The sequence below is a fragment of the Cucurbita maxima genome, unplaced genomic scaffold, assembly GCF_002738345.1.
Source record: "Cucurbita maxima cultivar Rimu unplaced genomic scaffold, Cmax_1.0 Cma_Scf00012, whole genome shotgun sequence".
In the NCBI taxonomy this organism is placed as follows: domain Eukaryota; kingdom Viridiplantae; phylum Streptophyta; class Magnoliopsida; order Cucurbitales; family Cucurbitaceae; genus Cucurbita; species Cucurbita maxima.
In genome coordinates this window covers 695,786-714,543 of record NW_019272028.1, presented here as the reverse complement: position 1 = coordinate 714,543, position 18,758 = coordinate 695,786, and the positions used below count along the sequence as shown (strand labels likewise).

Here is an 18,758-nt window from a genome sequence, read left to right as displayed (position 1 = left end):
TTTTTTTTTTTTTTTTTTTTTCTTTTACCTTTGTTCTACGTACTTCGCTGAAATGAAATGAATTTTGTAATGATGAAAAATTCCTCATCATTTACAACCCACAGAACCAAAAAAATGTTCCTTTTTTTAAGGTACTTTAAACTTTCTTCTTCACCCTCTTCGTACTTCGCTCTCCAAAAGTGACACATTTCATGATATTCGAAAACCTATGCGCATTATTCTTGTGGTAAAACTTATGAGGATAATAAATTACAAGAAAATTAAAAAAAAATAAATAATAATTTACCCGATTGATATCGATAATATTTCTTGTTGCTGCAACGGTTGCCATTCACTTTATTTTCCAGAACCTTAATCAATCGGTTTTTCCATTGATTAATTTTTACACATTACAAACNCAAAGAAGTTGAGAACAATAAATAAAAAAAAAAAAAAAAAAAAAAAAAAAAAAAAAAACGCCGCGGTTGGGAAAAAGTTGGAGAAATTAAGGATGTTTTTTTTTTTAATCTTGTTCACCGTTTTGGCTCCAGCTCTTTATAGCTTCAACTACAGCTTCTTTCACAGCTTGAGCATCCATGGCTTCCTCTCCTTGTTCCTCAATCTACAAAAACACCAACACCCCCATTAAACAAAAACAACTCAATTATGCATGAAAGAGTTATATATATATATATATATATATATATATAGAAAGATGAGGGTTTGGAAAATCTTACTTCTGCAAAAGCTTGTAATTGGAAAGTATCAGTACAGGAAACCCTAGCTTCAAGAACATTGAGCCCCAGCTCTTCGAAGGCTTCTAATATTGAGACAAGGAGGCCTTGACAGCTCTTTTCTGAGAATACATTTATAGAAAATCCCTTTACTAGGGCTTCCACTGTGACCTGCTATAACACATACCAACAAAATTATGGGTAAGTTTTTTATTTTGTATTAACAAGAAACCCCAGATTGGAAAATTGTATTAATACCATGGGATGATTTGGGTGGATTGAATTTTGAACTGTTGCTATATCTTGATTCAATCTTTCTACTTTCTGCTTTAGCTCCTCGATGTATTTTGATGCATCCACTATAATCGAGCCCTTGTTTAGCTGCCACAGAACACACAAAGCCATTCTTTCTTTGAATTCCCAGAATTCATATGAAAAGAAAAAGAGATGAACAGAAGAACAGAGATTGAGATATGGGAGAAGGAGATATTACAGCATGAGAGTTGGTAATAGAACGAAGTAATTGAAGCTTTTCATGCAAAGCGGCCTTCTTGTGCTCTCTAGACACCATGGATTCAACCCTTTTGTTTCTGTCTCTCTCTTTATATCTTTTTCAGGCTTCTTTTTCTTCTTCTTTTTGCTATTTTTTGGGGTTTTTTTCCCTCAGGGAAAAGCTCTCGAGGGTGTGTCTTATAAGGGCATGAAGAGCCCTTAAATCTATATGATCTTCTGTATGCTAGCTTCCCACATGACTGCATCGCCTTCTCCTTTACAACCAAATAATAAAATACCATTCTGCCAACTGTTCCACTTACTAAACTACCCTTCTCTACGCCATTTTCATTTTAAACTTAAACACCATCTTTAATAATAACAAGTGTACTAGCTTTACAGTTTGTACATTCAAAACTAATCCCAGCTTAGTCTTTGTTAAAACACTAATCAACCCTAATGTATTTGGGAAGAGAGAGAAGATTATGGGGGCAGAAATGGAAAATAAAGAAAGGGGCTCGTGAAGGTTGCGGATGGGAGTGAAAAATGGGCATCGAAAGAAGTGAAGGCCAAGGAAGCAACCAAAGCATGTTAAGTTGTGAGTTTTGAATGCCTCCAAACACTCCTCACGGGGGACATCTTTTTCCCCCCTCACCCTTCCCCTTCCTTTTTTTCTCTCTCTCCACCGCACGTGCCCCTCTGCATTCCCTTCCTACACATACTTACCCATACCAACTTCTTATGCAATCACTTGTGAACATAACATTATTTCCATCTTCTTGGAAATTGCAATTAACCCCCTCCCTCTTATGTATAAATTAAGGCACTAATTGAACCACATTTTGTAACGGCTCAATTACACCGCTAGTAGATATTGTCTATTTTAACTTGTTATGTATTGTTATCAGTCTTATTGTTTTAAAACGCGTCTACTATAAAGAGAGTCTAGCCCTACTTTGACCAATGATTCGCAACATCTAGTGACTTGTTCTGATACTATTTGTAACAGCCCAAACCCACCACTAGCAAATATTCGCTTTGACCTTTTACATATTGTCTCACGGTTTTATAATACATCTACTGAGAAGAAGTTTACACACTCTTATAAGAAAATGTTCATTCCCCTCCCCAACCAATGTGGGATCTCACAATCCAAGGCACTAGTCGAAGTAGGACTAAATCCTGTCTATAATAGATGTGTTTAAAATCGTGAGGATGACGACGATACGTAATGGAATAAAACGGACAATATCTACTAGTAGTGGGCTTGAGTTGTTACAAATAGTATCAGAGGCAATCATCAGGCGGTGTGCCAGTGAGGATGCTGGCCCCCAAAGAGAAGTGGATTGTAAGATCTCACATCGGTTGGAGAGGGGAACTAAACATTTCTTAAAAAAGTGTGGAAACCTCTCCCCAATAGACACATTGTAAAATGATAATACATAACAGACCAAAACGAACAATTTCTATTAGTGGTAAACTTAGACTGTTATAGGTATTTTATTGTCATATATATTTTCATCGCATACATTAATACATGCATATACTTCTAATTAGAGGTGTATATATGTATACAAAAACATAGTGTATAAAAATGAAATGTAACATCACGAGAAGCGAATGAAAAGATTGCATTATATAAAAACTTATAGAAATATTGATGAATATTGGTTGGGAGAATTGTTTGGATTGGTGAGAGACAAATAAGGTACCCACTCCCTATTCACATGTGTGCCCTTTAATCATTACAACAATACAATACACACTACACACGAACCCTGCTCCTACACTTGTCCCTTCCCTTTCCTTTATTTTCCTTCATTTTTTTTAAAATTTAATTCCCCCAAATTTATTTTTAAGTTATCAAAATCTAAAATTAATATTAGTTTAATAATAATAAAAGTGATGCCAAATTTAAAAAAAAAAAAAAATTATTTGATTTGATCCTTCACATGGCTTCCTTTCTTAGCTTCTCCTACAGTGTTCTAAAACCAACCAAACCAAACAAACCCTCCCTCCCATAATTCCCTCTACACAATAATGCACACACCCATGTCCAACACACACATACTTCCAAACCTCCCTTACCGATTATTACATATTTTGTCTCTCACCTTACTCTTCCTTTCTTTCAATGTTATCCACATATATCTTACTCCCTTTTTATTATATATCATATGATGCCTAATATTCAATAAATTAAACTTAAGAAATTGTCATTTAGCTCCAAAACCACTAGGATAATTGAATTGCTCAATTATGTCTATTAATTAGCTTCATTATATATAAACTTTGCATTTCAAAACCCAACCATACCCTAAAACTATAGGTACTTAAATCGGAAACATTTCCCGTGACATATTCTTCATCTAACTTAAGAAATAGATTTAAAGAGTCTATTATTAACTAATCTAGAAGGTTAGAATGTAAAATCAATATGTACTCGTTTCACCTAATAGTTTCGAATCTATTTTCTAATTTCTGTATATAAACATAATATTATCCGTTTTGTGGAGGAAAGGTATAGGATTCTTGTGACTTGCTACAAAAGGTCACGTGAGTTGCACTCGGTGAAAGTACATTCACATGCAAATGCACAATGGAAACAAAACTTAATAAAAGTAAAAAGTTTTCTGATAAGTGGCTCTCTTGTTCACTTGTGGCCGAAGGAGTATTTTTGGTAGGTAAGAATGTATACAAGGATAATATAAGCTTTGGTTGGGCCAGTATGTTCAATAACATCATATATATATACACTTTATGACCATATGATATAAACCCAGATGCATCAATAAATATCAGGAGAGAATGTGAATAAATATGTAGGAAAATGGAAAATGGAAAAAAAGAAAAAGTGGGTTTGAAGCAGAAAGGAGAGATTTGAAAAGGGTCGCTCTCAAAGAGTGGTCGTCAGTCTTAGAATTGTAGCCAGCTAGTCTGTTATCGTCAGCTTGTAATGCTGGGACAGGATATGTATATATAAGCTTATGACAGACAGCTATATAAGTTTTGTTTTTGTTTATTCAAACCCAGCATCTTCTTTCTTTTCCTCAGTTATATATTTAATGAAGCATAAAATTAACGTGAATAAATCTGTATAAGCAGCAACAAAATGAAAAATGTATAGCATTGAGTTTAGAGACGTACCATATTGTTGATGCCCCACTGATGTTGACAGAAAGATTTGAACATTTCAGGTCACGGGGGCGGTTTCTAGGCTTGGAGATGGATACATATATGTATGTATATGTATATATATATATGTGCGCGCACTGGAAGTCGGTTGTCCCATCTTCTTCACATGTTAAGGAAGTAGGCATATAAATCCAGCAAAAGGACCACAGATAATGGCACTACAAGCAAGCAAGCAAACACTGCGAGGGCCATACCCACAAGACATTTCATAAAACAGCCTTTCAACTGTTGTGTCTCGTTATTGGTTTTTGGATAGTCCCTGAATGGCACACAATTTTCCCCCTCCCCCATGCAACTCACTTTACCCACTTTTTTCTTCTTCAACCCCATAAACAAGGAGCCCTATTTCCTCTTCCTCTCTTCGATTCCGACCTCGAGGCATCCAAAACTCCACCTCTTGCATTAATCTTCAGAAAAACTCTGCTCCATTTGCTCCAAAGTCAGCTCTGGTAGACAACAAGAGTTTCAGGTCAATAAAATCTGGAACGTTGACCCAGAATCATGGAACCATAGATGATATGTCAATAGTAAATATAAGCCAGGTAGAATGTACTAGTCAAAGCCTATTGCTAGCAACATTGTCCTTTTTGGACTTTCCCTCAAAGTTTTTAAAACGTGTCTCCTAGGAAGAAGTTTGCACACCCTTACCAAGAATGTTTCGTTGTCCTCCCCAACCGATGTGGGATCTCACATAGAATCGTTTAAGTTTCAACTGTCATGTTTCTAAAGACAAGGATTGACTCACTAAATGCATTATCTAAGACAGATACTGTTTTTGAACAGTAGTTTTGTTTTACTGATATGCCTGGGGGGTCTGGGTGACATAGACCAGTCTTATGACACCTCCAAAGCCTAGTGAGGTTATTGGAGGGGAAGAAGAAGCATAGTAACGAGTTATGAGAGATCGTGCCAAAATGTTTTATTTCAGTTATCACTTCACTGCAGCTGAAACCAATAATTCAAGAACAATCAAATTCCTCTTATGGAAAAAAGGAAAATATAACAATAATAACAATAAGTTAAAACAGTATTACTCATTTCAGCTAATTCACGGGAGAAACAGTAAATAGTTTCTTGGCATGATAAATAGAATTCAGGAAATAAAACAACTAGGCCATGTTTCCAAGGGAAAATAAAAGACAAATTTAGAGAGTTAAAACAAAAGTAAATCAGAGGGAGAGAGAAAAGAGAAATGCCTTCATTTCCACTGCTGATGATTTTGAGAAATATCTTACCAAACTTATTCGTGTAACGTAACGATAAATTTTACTGCTTCGAGTATGACAAAGTTCAGTAGACCCCAGTAAAATCATAAGCAGAAAGGCTTTATGATTCCAAATTAGCACATCATAACGATGCATTATTATGAAAGAGGTCAAACTTCTGATAACCTTCACCCAACATAGCAATCATATTGTCAAAAAGTAAAAGATTTTCATAGAACCGAGCATTGATCCGTGGCGCTTTTTATCATTTCCATAACCCGAATCGTTATTCTTCCTTATCTAATGAAGTACAGCATCATACATATTTCAGAACCTGCAGGAGTTGAATGATGCAGAGAATCATATCTGTAAGTCCTATATCATTTAGCCAGCCAATTTAGTTCTTAAGCACCCATTTGCCTTCACTGTTTAATTTGATCTCTTTGGCTGATGCTTTTTTTTTTTTCCCAATGAATTTGGTTGAATGGACGGGCGATTCCATCTGTATCCGTATAACTTATCCGAGGTCTAAAACTTACAGCCATAACTCAAATCTAGTACATCCTCCAAAGAATTTGCCTTCAATCTAAACTCTTCTAGCTTAGCATAAATTTATCTTTTGTTGGCCACCTGCATAAAACTTATGCAATGTACCATTCACAGAGATCCAACCACATCCTGGTTCCTGTTATACGCCCTGCTCTTTCATCATATATCACAAACGAAGGGTGAGATCCCACATCGGTTGGAGAGGAGAACGAAACATTCTTTATAAGAGTGTAGAAACCTCTCTCTAACAGATGCGTTTTAAAAACCTTGAGGAAAACCCAAAAAGGACAATATTTGCAAGCAATGGTATCAGAGTCAGACACCGGGTAATGTGCCAATGAGGAGGCTAAGCCCTGAAGAGGGATGGACACGAGGCGCTATGCCAACAAGGATGCTGGGCCTCGAAGGGGGGTGAATTGGAGGGTCCCACATCAATTGGAGAAGGGAACGAGTGCCAGCGAGGACGCTGGGCCCCAAAGGCGGTAGATTGTGAGATCTCACATCAGAGAACGAAACATTCTTTATAAGGGTGTGGAAACCTCTCTCTAGCAGACACCTTTTAAAAACCTCGAAGAAAAACCCAAAAAGAACAATTTCTACTAGCGGTGGGATGAAAGAACATAGGTAGCTGAGTTTTTTGCCCTAAAATAAAGCATCTCCAGAGAAGCAAGCTCTCCCAATTCAACATTACCATGAACCCTACATGTTCCCAACAAGGTCTGCCAAACCATTTCATTGGGCTCTATGGGCATCGTGCTTACAAACTCCATTGCATAGTTTAGATGTCCCACACGACTTAAGAGATCAACAATACAGGAATAATGCTCCGTCTCTGGTACCACCATAAGTTTCCTTCATTAGCGTGAAGTACTGTAGGCCTTCCTCTACCAGACCTCCATGGCTACATCCAAATAGAACACATAAAAAAGTAACAGCATTGAGCTCCATACCTAACTGCTCCATCCTTCTAAAGAATCAAAGCGTGCCCTCCACAATATCGTGTTAAGCATGACCTGATATTATAGCAGTCCACGAAACTGTATCGGCATTAGAGATTCTATCGAAAACCTTCTTCGCTCAGCCAGACTGCCGCATTTGGCATACATGTCAATCAGAGCACTTTCTATGCATTTTGTCCATATCCAAGCCAACCTTGCAGGTTATACCATGGACTTGTGGACATACTCGAGTAAGCAAAGGCTGGCACATGAAACGAGCATGCTAGAAAATGAGAATTGATTGAGTGTAAAGCCTTCTTTTCTCATATTTGAGAAGATTTCTATTGCTTTGTCCCATTCAGAACATTGAGAATAAGCAGTCACCAGTGTGGTCCAAGGTACTATATCTCTTTCTTCCATCCTGAAAAAAACCTTCCTTACATCATCCAGCTATCCACATTAGCTACTGCATTTGAGATACTTATATGATTCACTTCCAATCCTGATTTTATAGCCTTGGCCATGAACCTTCTTTCCCGACAGCCATGGCATTAAATACACTACAATAAGTGTAATGGTCCATGTGTATGTCGTTTTGAAACATGTTGGTAAACAATTCCAAGGTTTTTTCGTTACACGCACTGTCTGTAAACACATTTTGGCAAACAATTTGTACAATGAGGGTCAAAGATGGATCTTGCCTCTTGCAAAGATCCACATTTAGAATGCATATCAACGAGAGCAGTTCCCACAAGAGTACTAGAGTCCACACCTAAGTCTGAAGCAAAATGGCTAACTTCTTTTGCCTTGCTCACATCTCCTAACATACCCCATAGCTTTTGCAATGCCAATAAACGATTGTGCATCGGGTGTATTCTCCCTTCATTCTGAGAAAATGATCACAAGCCTCTGAGTAAAGACCATTTAATGAGAAACCTGAGATCATGGCATTCCACGAGACTACATTAGCTTCAGTCATGGTGTTAAACACCTTGAATGAATCCTGAATCTCTCGTAACCTTGCATACATATTAAGAAGAGCAGTATACACAAAAGAAATAAATGCAAAGCCTCTAATAACAATCTGGGCATGAACCATTTTGCCCAATACAATGGTCTCCAAACCAAGATACAAGAATATGCAAACTGATCTGGAAAAACTCCCTGACTCTGCATTTCACAGAATTACTCAAAACCAATCGAGGAAAAAATCATTATCAGCCAATCCAAGAAAAGATGTCTCTCTGGGACATTTGATCAAACAGGTGACATGCAGCACCAATATCGGAGCATTTCGAGTGAGCGTGAGCAACATGATTAAGCAAAACCAGAGAATCGTGGTTTTAAAATTTCGATTTTAACAAAAACACATGAACAGTCTTGGCTTGTTTCAGAAATCTTACGTCCACACAATCACGCAGGAGGCCTTGGTGTTAACGCTAAATTCCTTATCTGTCAAAAATTTGTAGCCATTATGAAAATAAATCCGAATTCTGGAAGAAGAAGAAAAAGATATTGCTTGGGGAATGAGAGATTAGCCTGGACATTGGCGCGTTCGAGAAGGAAAGAGAAGTTGAGCAACGGCAAAGTTGGATAAACTCATAATAGTTTATCGTGGAGCCTTAGCTCTCAAGTAGGGCCGTTGCCGCCATTGCTTCCTGTTCCGCCTTGGAATTTGTGGCTCTTCACTTCTTCCTCGTTTCAACCTCATCACTAGGAGATACCCTCATCCATTTGGCTGTTGTCGCTAAGGTCAAATGCATTTTGTTTTTTAATTTAGCAATATCGGTAAGTAATAAAAACAATTTAGTTGTTATATTTATAAAAAATATTATTTTCAAAGAATACTTAGAACATTAGAGATAAACTATAAAAATTAATAAAGATTAATGGTGTACAGGAAAATCGATCTTTAAAACGACGCCATTTCATTACGAGGTCATTCCACCACTTATTAACCGACATGTCGGTTTTAAGCTATTGGAAAAGAATCGGATAGGCCGACTAATCGTAAACCTAGGTGCGCGCTAGTTTCGGCATTTTAATCAGCACGGCGCTGCCAAAGCCGAGCCAGGTCGACGAAACAAAGCTTACTCTCGAAGAAAAATCTTTACCCAACGGTTGACCGTACTAGTTTCGCCATTATTTATCTTCCTGTTCACATTCTCTGTGAAATTTCTCAAGCTCAAAGCAAACTCTTGGATGCTGTTCAAAGATGGCCGATCAACTTGCTAAGGGAGAGGAATTCGAGAAGAAAGCGGTGAAGAAGCTTAATGGCTGGGGATTGTTCGGTTCCAAGTATGAAGATGCCGCTGATCTCTTCGATAAGTCTGCTAATTCTTACAAGCTTGCTAAATCATGTAATTCACCCAATCGTTCTCTGCTAGTACTTGCTTTTTTGGTCCCTTAGATCTTTGTACAATGCGATTGATTCAATTTTTCATGCCTCAATGCATTAACTTGGTCAGAACTTCATTGTCTGTTGCTCGAGTTAAAAGGAATTTATTGTCGTTTGAACAGAGAACTATCTGCTGGTTATTTTGATTGGAATTTGACCTACGCAATTATTTTTGCTGAATTTAGAATCTGCTTTGATGATCTTGATAGCATGGTATGTACTGTTGTTTGAACTAAGAGCGTTAAGACTTACGATCTAATGGATGATTAAGATATTTTTGTGACATTATATGCATTTGGTTTTTGGTCGGTATATAGATGCAACTGCCCATCCAGATAGAAAATGTGAACGGTTGTCTACAAATGATAACTAAATACTGAATAAAAAGGTCTGGATGCGTTAGCTATCAAATTCCAATTTTGGATGATCTGTTTGGGAATCAGACACAACAACTGAAACTATATATCGAACGTGAAGGACGTAGTTATAATTAAATGGTTTGGTTGGAAGATATATTGGCCACATGGGCAAAAAATGTGAAGGAAATTGTTCTTAATAAGATGGTTTAAAGCTCCATATGGATGCTGAGACTGTTTTTGGATTTTTCTTAATCTTTATCATTTTCCTGTTGACCCAGTAGAGGCATACATATTCTTACTCCTTGAGGCCTCATTAATCAAGTCAGATTAAGTTATCTTCACCATTTTGCTTTCGTACGAGATTATCAAAACAAGAAATGAGTTTCTTATTTTTCCTACATAGAAGCCTGCTGAACCATCAAAGATCTTTTTTTTTTTTCTCGTTCGGGTTTTGAACTAGTTGATAAACATTACTCATTTTAATATATATTTGAATTTTCCTCAGTACAATTCCTTCTAATTCTATTTTAGTGACATCAGTCTCTTTGCCCTATGCATTCGAAAGAATCTCAAGATAGTCATGGTCGTATTTATTTAGTCCAATGATTTTTTTGTCATTCATAGTTACCATACCTCTTCTCACTATGAAACCTGGTATATGGTTTTAATCTATACCCATGATGTGTTTTAGGGGATAAAGCTGGGTCAACATACACAAAGTTGGCAGGTTGCCATCTGAAAGTAAGTACTTCAAGTACGTGATAGTACCCACACCTCATGTCCTAACCTCCTCTGGCATCTTTTTCAAAAATAATTTTCTGTAGGTGGAAAGTAAGCACGAAGCTGCTCAAGCTTATGTTGATGCTGCCAATGCCTATAAGAAAACATCTATAAAGGGTAAGTCCAATACTGCTCTTTAAATGGTTTATTAGTGGATTTCCTTTTAGTTTCCTTTCTCTGACAGAATATTCTTGTTCACAAATGATTCATTGTCTTCTAAAATTTGTATTTTTCTTACTGATATTAATTCTCTCTGTTAGTCTAAGTTGCCAACTCAGTAGGATTCAGGAAAGAGCCTTCATGTTCTCATATTTTTCTCATATTTTCTATCTGCAATAATGTAAATCCGGATATATTACTGTTTCAGCTTAACTTGTTTGAATCATCTGTTATAATTCATCAGCATGTTGTTATATTGAACTTCTCTTTATCAAATTATATTTAGAAATCCATTGAAGCTTTTTTTTTTCCCCGTACTGTAGAGGCCATTTCATGCATGGAGCAAGCAGTAAATCTATTTTGTGACATTGGAAGGCTCAGTATGGCTGCAAGATATTTGAAGGTACATGCTTATTTAGTTTGGCAGGATTGTTTGGTAAAATTATTACTCAACAACGCCTTTGGCTTTCTTTGTATAGATTTGTTTTCTTTTGCTTCTTTTTCTTCATTAACTGTAATAGATTGTTCGAGTTGTAATTATCTTTAGTGATGTAGGAAATTGCTGAACTATATGAGTCGGATCAGAACATTGAACTTGCTATTGGTTACTTTGAAAAAGCTGCTGACCTTTTCCAAAATGAGGAAGTTACAACATCTGCAAACCAGTGCAAGCAGAAAGTGGCTCAATTTGCTGCTCAATTAGAACAGTAAGCCTTTCTACTCATAGTATTGTTGTGCCCTTCTCCTAGCCCTAATATATTACTCATGAGTTGTAATTGAATGGCTAAGTTCTCAATAATGTTTTCATCTTTTTGACAATAATATAAGTGGCCATGAATATATACGTGTTGATTGCACTCATGTTCAAGGAAAACTATATCCATAATATCCTTGGTGTTTTTCTCCATAATATCTGTATTTCAGTGGGAAATTTATCTTTTATCAATTTATGAATGTAAGGTTTCATACTTTAGAACGAAGAACTAAAAAGTTAAATTTTTAGTATTCTCTCTTCACATTGCTAGAGAATGAATCATAGGGATTCATGTGTATTGTGGTCTTACTGGTGTAAATGTGATGTAGATTTTTGGCTTTGGATGTTATCTAAATCATGAAACCCGCTCATCATCAAACTTAAGTGGCATGCATACTTATCCATATATGTTAACAAAACAACGAGAAAGGACATTGTCATTAAGAGCAAATAGGGCATTGTCATTTTATCAATAGGAGACATTGTTGCCACTCCTTTGGTCTCCTTTTGTATTTGTACCTTTCATTTTATCAATATATTTTTTTAATAAAAAATATTAATGTACCGTATCAATGCCTATTTTTAGAAAGGACATTGTCAAATGCCCTCTGTTCCTACCTCTTGTATTGAAGCCAGATGACAGCAGAGTATCTATTACTCAAGTAGTGCACACGAATAGTTGTCTGCGGTCATGATGTTGCTTCTATCTTAGTCGGAAGGTAATAGATAATCAATTTTGAATTTTCTATAGGTATGAAAAGGCAATTAAAATATATGAAGAGATTGCACGACATTCACTCAAAAGTAACTTGCTAAAATATGGAGTCAAAGGACATCTTCTGAATGCCGGTTTATGTCAACTCTGCAAAGGTGATATTGTAGCCATCACCAAAGCATTGGATGAATATCAGGTTCGGTTTTCAGCCTTGAATCTTGATGATCTACGTGTACCTTATTGCTATTGTCTTATTCAAGTGTTCTATATATTGTTTTACAGGATTTAGATCCAACTTTTTCGGGCACACGTGAATGTCGACTTTTAGCTGTAAGTTGTTTCAATCTTCAGTTGATGTTTTTATTTACTGCTTCATTCTTGTCTGTATGCACCATGATATACATGGCAGAGGCAGGTTAATTATTAGTTATTACTTATCTCTTTTTCATTAGTTTGATTGCAAGTTCAGCTGCGTTAACGTTTCCACTTGGATTTTTATTCCATTCTTGCATTTGATGTGTGACTCTTCAGATTGCCAAGATTTTGCTTAGATACTTATTTACATTTTATATACATGTGAACATGCATCCAGCATTCTCCTATCACTGTTTCTTTCCTTTTCTTTTCTTTTGAACTTTGCAATATTGTGCTCTCTTGAGCTGAAAAAGTACTTCATTTGTCAGGATACTGCTGGTGCCATTGATGAAGAAGATGTTACAAAGTTTACTGACGTTGTTAAGGAGTTCGATAGCATGACCCCTCTGGTAAATTTTTCTGTAATTTTGAAATGACATTGCATTAAAAACTCTAAAGATAACCAATTTGATTGATAGACGTGGTTTAGAGAGATCCTAGTAATCACCGTGAGTTGACTTATTGGTCAAAAAGAGTCATATAAATAATAAGAGGCATTGGGAGAATTGGTTCGCCATAAAGAATTTGTTCAAAAAGCATTTTTTTCATAAGTTATTCTAAACAAACTACTAATTTCCTTGTGTTTTGAATGTTTACCAGGACCCATGGAAGACAACTCTGCTGCTGAGAGTGAAGGAAAAGCTGAAAGCCAAGGAGCTTGAGGAGGATGACCTAACCTAAATCTCCTATTATAAATTGATTTGTTGGGTTACGGCTGTTGATTGCTAAACTATATACGACGAGGTGTTTATGTAAATTTTCACCACATTCTTTATGTCTGAGATTCAAAAACATTGCCTGCCTTGGGTTTCAATCAGATTGCATGCATGAGTTTGTGGAATTTTACTATTTGAAACTGTGTATTAGTTTCCCTTCGACTTTGCTTGAACACCAATTTGAGAAACTGTTAAATTTACTAGGCCTCTCTTTACTGTGGCCCAAAGAAAACTTGATTCTTCAAACTTTTGGACAAGGACATGAGAAGGAAAGGGGTATAGATATTTTATTAGTATGTATGATATTTATATTGAAAAGTACATGATTTGGTTGTTACTCTCTCTTATATTTTTATTGGCATTTACAAACTGTGGGGCAAAGGAAGGCATGCAGGTAAGCAAAGGCAGCTGTTACACTCTGACTTGATCAGCATCTATTATTTTATGGAAGTAATCTCCCAAAGGAAAGAGTTTTGTATGAGCTTTCCCTATCAAAGTTTTTAAAAACGGTTAGATATTGGTTCCACACTTTTTATAAAAAAATACTTCGTTTCTCTCTCCAATTAATATGAGATTTTATAATCCATCTATTTTGAGGTCCAACGTCTTTGTTGGCACTTATTTCTCTCTTTAATCAATGTATGATTTCACATCATATCTACGATTAAGTGTCCAAAAGTTGTCCAAAAATGGGGTTTGGAATGATGTGAATCAAATAGAGCTTTTTCATTAAAAAAAAGTCAAAAAGTTAAAAAGGATATTGAATCAAACTCGTTGGCATAGTAATAGCTCTTATCTTCATCGCTTGAAAATTGAAGTTAGAGAAGAAACGTCCTCCACTAAAGTTAGTGTTTTGATTCTTTCCTTTCTGAGCTGCTATTTGTACTAGCTGTGGTTCTCTCTCTCTAACATCAATTCTCTTTGAACAGATTCCAGAGGAGGTTCACAACATGAAAACAGGATAAAAAACAAAGATATTGTTTCTACCATGAAGATCATGGGCAATTGACCAGTTATTACTTCTGCTTGAAGGATGACATTAAAGCTCTAATTCACATTAACTTTTTATAAAAAATTAAAGAGATTAAAAAAAAAAAAATCTGTCATTCAAAATGCTAACGAAAGGCCAAGACAAACTTTATCAGAGATTGAAGTGAGACTCCTAATTTTCTTCGCCAGAAATTGGTTTGGTTTGGAGATTTTATGCAATTAAATTGACTCCTCCATATAATCTGAAGCGTGACCAATAGGCTACGTTTCGTATATCAATAATTGAACGATTGGGTATCACAAGAAGAAAAAACAAACGAAAAAGGCAAATTCTTCGCTGGCTGCAAGGGCTAGATGCCTCATTTTGAAAGGCAACGGGGTCAATGGATGCCTAGCTTGTAACGACGTCGTTCGCTGCAGAGCCAAACCCAAATTCCACCTGCAGCCACCATCCTTCAACTCTCTCTCTCTCTCTGCTTTGACCATTTCCCTCTCTCTTTTGACTCTTAAGTTTATCGAAGTTGGGTCCTTCCAATGCTTCAACCTTCAATGTTTCGTCGTATTCTGCTGATGATAAACGATAATTTCGATTGAAGACTCATCTGTTCCCGGGAAAATCCTCGTGGGATCCGCTGGATTTCATCTTTTAGGTCAGTTGTTTCGGCTCCAACTTGTAAATCTCCCATTCAATTTTTAGCTACTGAATTTGATTCTTTATAAGTAAACTTGTGTGTTGTGTGATCGGAATTAGTGAATTGGATTCCTCAATCACTCTGTTTACGGCGTTGGTTTCTTAGTTTTGGGTTAGGTTTGATTTGAAGGACTGTAGATTTCATTCGCCAACGATTATTAGCTGCTTAGTATTATTGATTTTTTTCTCCCTGAGAATGTTACGATGATTCATATCATATATGTGAACTGCTGCTGCTGCATTTCTTATATTGAATAAAAATATTCGAATGATTTTGCAGCAATGGCCGCATCCAGCGATAGAAATGGCAATGGGGAAATAGAAATATGTAATTCCAAAGAAGGAGAAGAAGCTCAAAAGGCTTTCCACTTCGTTACATCTCAAAAAACCCTATTGAATGATGAACTCACACAAAGAAGATCCCCTATTTCTATTGATGTTGTGGCTCCTATGAGGAAAAGATTCTTCAAATTTGGTTCAGCATCTGCTAGGTTCCAGCAGATTGCTAAGGAGAAAGATGACGTTTCACGATCCGTGCATTCTTCATCGAGTGGTCATCATTTTCGAGAACGCATAAGTGGAGTATTTTCTAAGAAGATTGATTGGGATTCACTCATTAACATGAGCAAAACATGGATTAGAGATCCAATGAACATAGCTCTTTTCATTTGGATCATTGGTGTTGCTGTTTCAGGTGCAATTCTGTTCTTGGTCATGACCGGGATGCTAAACGCTGCATTGCCGAAAAAGTCTGAACGAGATGTTTGGTTCGAAGTCAACAATCAAATTCTTAATGCATTGTTTACCCTTATGTGTCTATACCAACATCCAAAACGGATATACCATCTCATACTTTTATCTAGATGGAAAGCTGAAGATGTTACCAAACTTAGAAAGCTTTACTGCAAGGATGGGACTTACAAGCCTCATGAATGGGCGCACATGTTGGTGGTTATAATTCTCCTAAATGTGAACTGTTTTGCTCAGTATGCACTTTGTGGTCTGAATCTTGGTTACAGGAGGGCTGGACGTCCAGCCATAGGAGTAGGAATATGCATATCCGTTGCAATCGCTGCACCAGCCATTGCAGGCGTCTATTCCATAATTAGCCCCTTGGGGAAGGATTACGACTCTGAAATCGACGAGGAATCGCAGCTTCAGTCGAAATCACTCGCGAAAATATATTCATTTGCTACAAGAGACGAGCACGAGAACAGAATTATCGAAAACAGTTCCGAGTGGAGTGGTGGGATACTTGACTTTTGGGATGACATATCTCTAGCATACCTCTCCCTTTTCTGTAGCTTTTGCGTGTTTGGATGGAATATGGAGAGACTGGGATTTGGCAATATGTATGTCCATATTGCAACATTCATTCTGTTCTGTATGGCTCCTTTCTGGATTTTTCTCCTAGCTGCCGTAAATATTGATAACGAAACTGTCAGGACAGTTATGGCCGTTACTGGGATTGTTCTTTGTGTATTTGGTTTACTTTATGGCGGTTTTTGGCGGATTCAGATGAGAAAGAGATACAATTTGCCTGCATATAGCTTTTGTTTTGGCAAGTCTGCTGTGGCTGACTTCACTTTATGGCTTTTCTGTTGTTGGTGTACTCTAGCACAGGAGGCGCGGACTGGGAATTCTTATGATATAGTACACGAGATGTTTTACAGAAAACGCGACGAGAGTAGTCAGGTGCTCGGTGAAGATAGCAAACCCGGTTCGGGTTCTCCGGTGGCAAGCATCTCGAACCCATCTAAGATTATCACAGGAGGTTCTCCTCTTGCGGAAGGTGCAGGTAAAACTATGATGCCACCTTCTCCTTCTTTGATTCAGAGAGAAACAACTTAACTCATTTGGTATGTGTAAAGTTCTTTGTACTATTTTTGTGTATTTATGATGATTTTGTATGAATGAATCAACTTCAAACTGAATTTAAAGATCAGAAAGAACCATCACACAATATCTTTGTTATGAACTGTTCATGTTCGTTCACTGCGACGATCACTATCACACAATATCTGCTGCTCTGCTACACTCTTAGTGCAGTAAATAGTTTGTATCATCAGTGCCCCTTTTCTCTCAAAAAGCATGTCATAAACACTGTTACTGCTGTGTGTATTGAAGATCTGTGTTGGTGTTTACAGTATTCCATTGACAGATTAGTATATCTAATGTTGGTGATGGGTCATTTTCATCGCCATTATTGGTCGTGCTGTCCCATGAAATGTCTGCAATTGAGGTGGATTCAGTGCTGTGGCCATTATTAATGCCGTAACTTCACCCATTTGCTGAATCCTCCTCATTCTAACTCATTATTGCCCTTTTCCAACCCATAAAAGACTAGTTTTTAACATCTTTAGCCCGTTACGTATCATTGTCAGCTTTATGATTTGAAAATATGTCTACTAAAAAAAGGTTTCTACACCCTTATAAGTAATGTTTCGTTCTCATCTCTAACTAAGGTCGGATCTCACAATCCATGCCTCTTAGGAGTCCAACACTAGTACACCGCTCGGTATCTGACTTGAATACCATTTGTAATAGTCCAAGCCCACGTTAGCAGATATTGTTCGTTTTGGCCCATTATGATCACCGTCAGCTTCATAGTTTTAAAACGTGTCTACTAGAGAATTTGGTTCATACATGTGTTTCGTTCTCATATCTCTAACAAACGTACTACTATCTCATAGTTTTGAAGTTACAATATTACTGGAAACCTTTCATAAAATTTTCATAACAACTTTTGTTGAAGTTGAAAAAATCGACGCGTTTGAGCGATGTTCTTTCAAATTTGGTTCATACACGTGTTCGAGTCATTGTCAGGTCATACCACAAATCCTGCCGGTCTTCTTCTTCATCCTATTAAGAACTATGAATTATTAAAGATACGGTCTCCACAGTGTCGGAGATGCGCATCCCACAATGTTTGGTTCCATTTCCCAATTATTTGTATTGTCTTCATTTTCCACCATTTCCCCTTCAAACTTCCACTGCTCCTTTTTTAAGGCCATTAAAACAGGACAGGTTTTGGTCTACGCTTTAATTTGGTTCCTTCAAACTTGTACTGTTTCTTACTGGCCGGCTTCGGCTCTATTTCCGTCTCCTTTTCAGGACCAGCCCTTAGCTAGCCCTTTCGTTTGGAAGTGGACCATTTGGTGATCTTTGGGTTTATTTTTAACCGTGCGATCAAGATCATGTGGCCCAGAATCGCCGTTGATGCCCAATCAGGGACAGATCAACGTGGGCTGTAAGCAATCCCGCATGTCGCCATATCGCCGATGGAGACCAAACAAGCAAATCCTCCATATTCACACAATTTTTTTGTCTTTTTATTTTATTTTATATAGTTTCATATTCACACAAAATTCATTTGGCTTTATTTAATTATGAAATGGTCCATCGATTCTTCATTATTTTATCACGTAATTAATCCTTTTACTTTTGTACAAAATAATGCAGATCCAATCAGCAAAGACTCAAAAAATTAAATAGCCTTACAAATTTTTTTTTTTTTTTCTAAAAGGGAGTTTAATATGTTGCTTATTTATTTAATTTCCATTCCATTTTATTTGTCCCTAAAGTATAAGATTTTTTTTCTTTCATTATTCAAAATTACAATTTTACCCCTGAATTGTCAAGAATCTCCATTTCAGCCTTATTCATTAATATGTTGAAAATTGAGTATTA

At 36.8% G+C, this 18,758-nt stretch overlaps 3 protein-coding genes, 1 long non-coding RNA gene and 1 pseudogene across 5 annotated transcripts; 2 read left to right on the top strand and 3 right to left on the bottom strand.

Moving 5' to 3' along the window:
* Window positions 1-305: 305 nt before the first annotated feature.
* Window positions 306-1,639, bottom strand: LOC111487778. 2 transcript variants are annotated; one of them, XM_023135306.1, is made up of 4 exons: window positions 1,207-1,639; window positions 972-1,094; window positions 717-884; window positions 306-601 (listed from the first exon to the last, which is right to left on the bottom strand). In XM_023135306.1, exons 1-4 carry the CDS (start codon window positions 1,282-1,284, stop codon window positions 503-505), a joined length of 468 nt encoding a protein of 155 aa, XP_022991074.1. In that variant the 5' UTR covers window positions 1,285-1,639; the 3' UTR covers window positions 306-502. The 2 variants fall into 2 exon arrangements, with proteins under 2 accessions (XP_022991074.1, XP_022991073.1); XM_023135305.1 differs by having other exon boundaries at window positions 717-887; window positions 1,207-1,552.
* Window positions 1,640-3,164: 1,525 nt separating this feature from the next.
* On the bottom strand, window positions 3,165-6,636 carry LOC111487781. Its single transcript, XR_002719108.1, has 3 exons — window positions 5,636-6,636; window positions 4,353-4,846; window positions 3,165-4,164 (listed from the first exon to the last, which is right to left on the bottom strand). It is a non-coding gene; the product is annotated as an uncharacterized LOC111487781 (long non-coding RNA).
* Window positions 6,637-6,691: 55 nt separating this feature from the next.
* On the bottom strand, window positions 6,692-8,522 carry LOC111487774 (annotated as a pseudogene).
* A 617-nt stretch (window positions 8,523-9,139) lies between these two features.
* Window positions 9,140-13,594, top strand: LOC111487775 (alpha-soluble NSF attachment protein 2-like). The gene is made up of 9 exons (XM_023135301.1): window positions 9,140-9,452; window positions 10,541-10,590; window positions 10,674-10,746; window positions 11,112-11,191; window positions 11,344-11,495; window positions 12,294-12,453; window positions 12,540-12,587; window positions 12,941-13,021; window positions 13,272-13,594. Exons 1-9 carry the CDS (start codon window positions 9,308-9,310, stop codon window positions 13,350-13,352), a joined length of 870 nt encoding a protein of 289 aa, XP_022991069.1. The 5' UTR covers window positions 9,140-9,307; the 3' UTR covers window positions 13,353-13,594.
* Window positions 13,595-14,712: 1,118 nt separating this feature from the next.
* On the top strand, window positions 14,713-17,177 carry LOC111487772. Its single transcript, XM_023135298.1, has 2 exons — window positions 14,713-15,027; window positions 15,349-17,177. Exon 2 carries the CDS (start codon window positions 15,351-15,353, stop codon window positions 16,917-16,919), a length of 1,569 nt encoding a protein of 522 aa, XP_022991066.1. The 5' UTR covers window positions 14,713-15,027; window positions 15,349-15,350; the 3' UTR covers window positions 16,920-17,177.
* The last annotated feature ends 1,581 nt before the right edge of the window (window positions 17,178-18,758 follow it).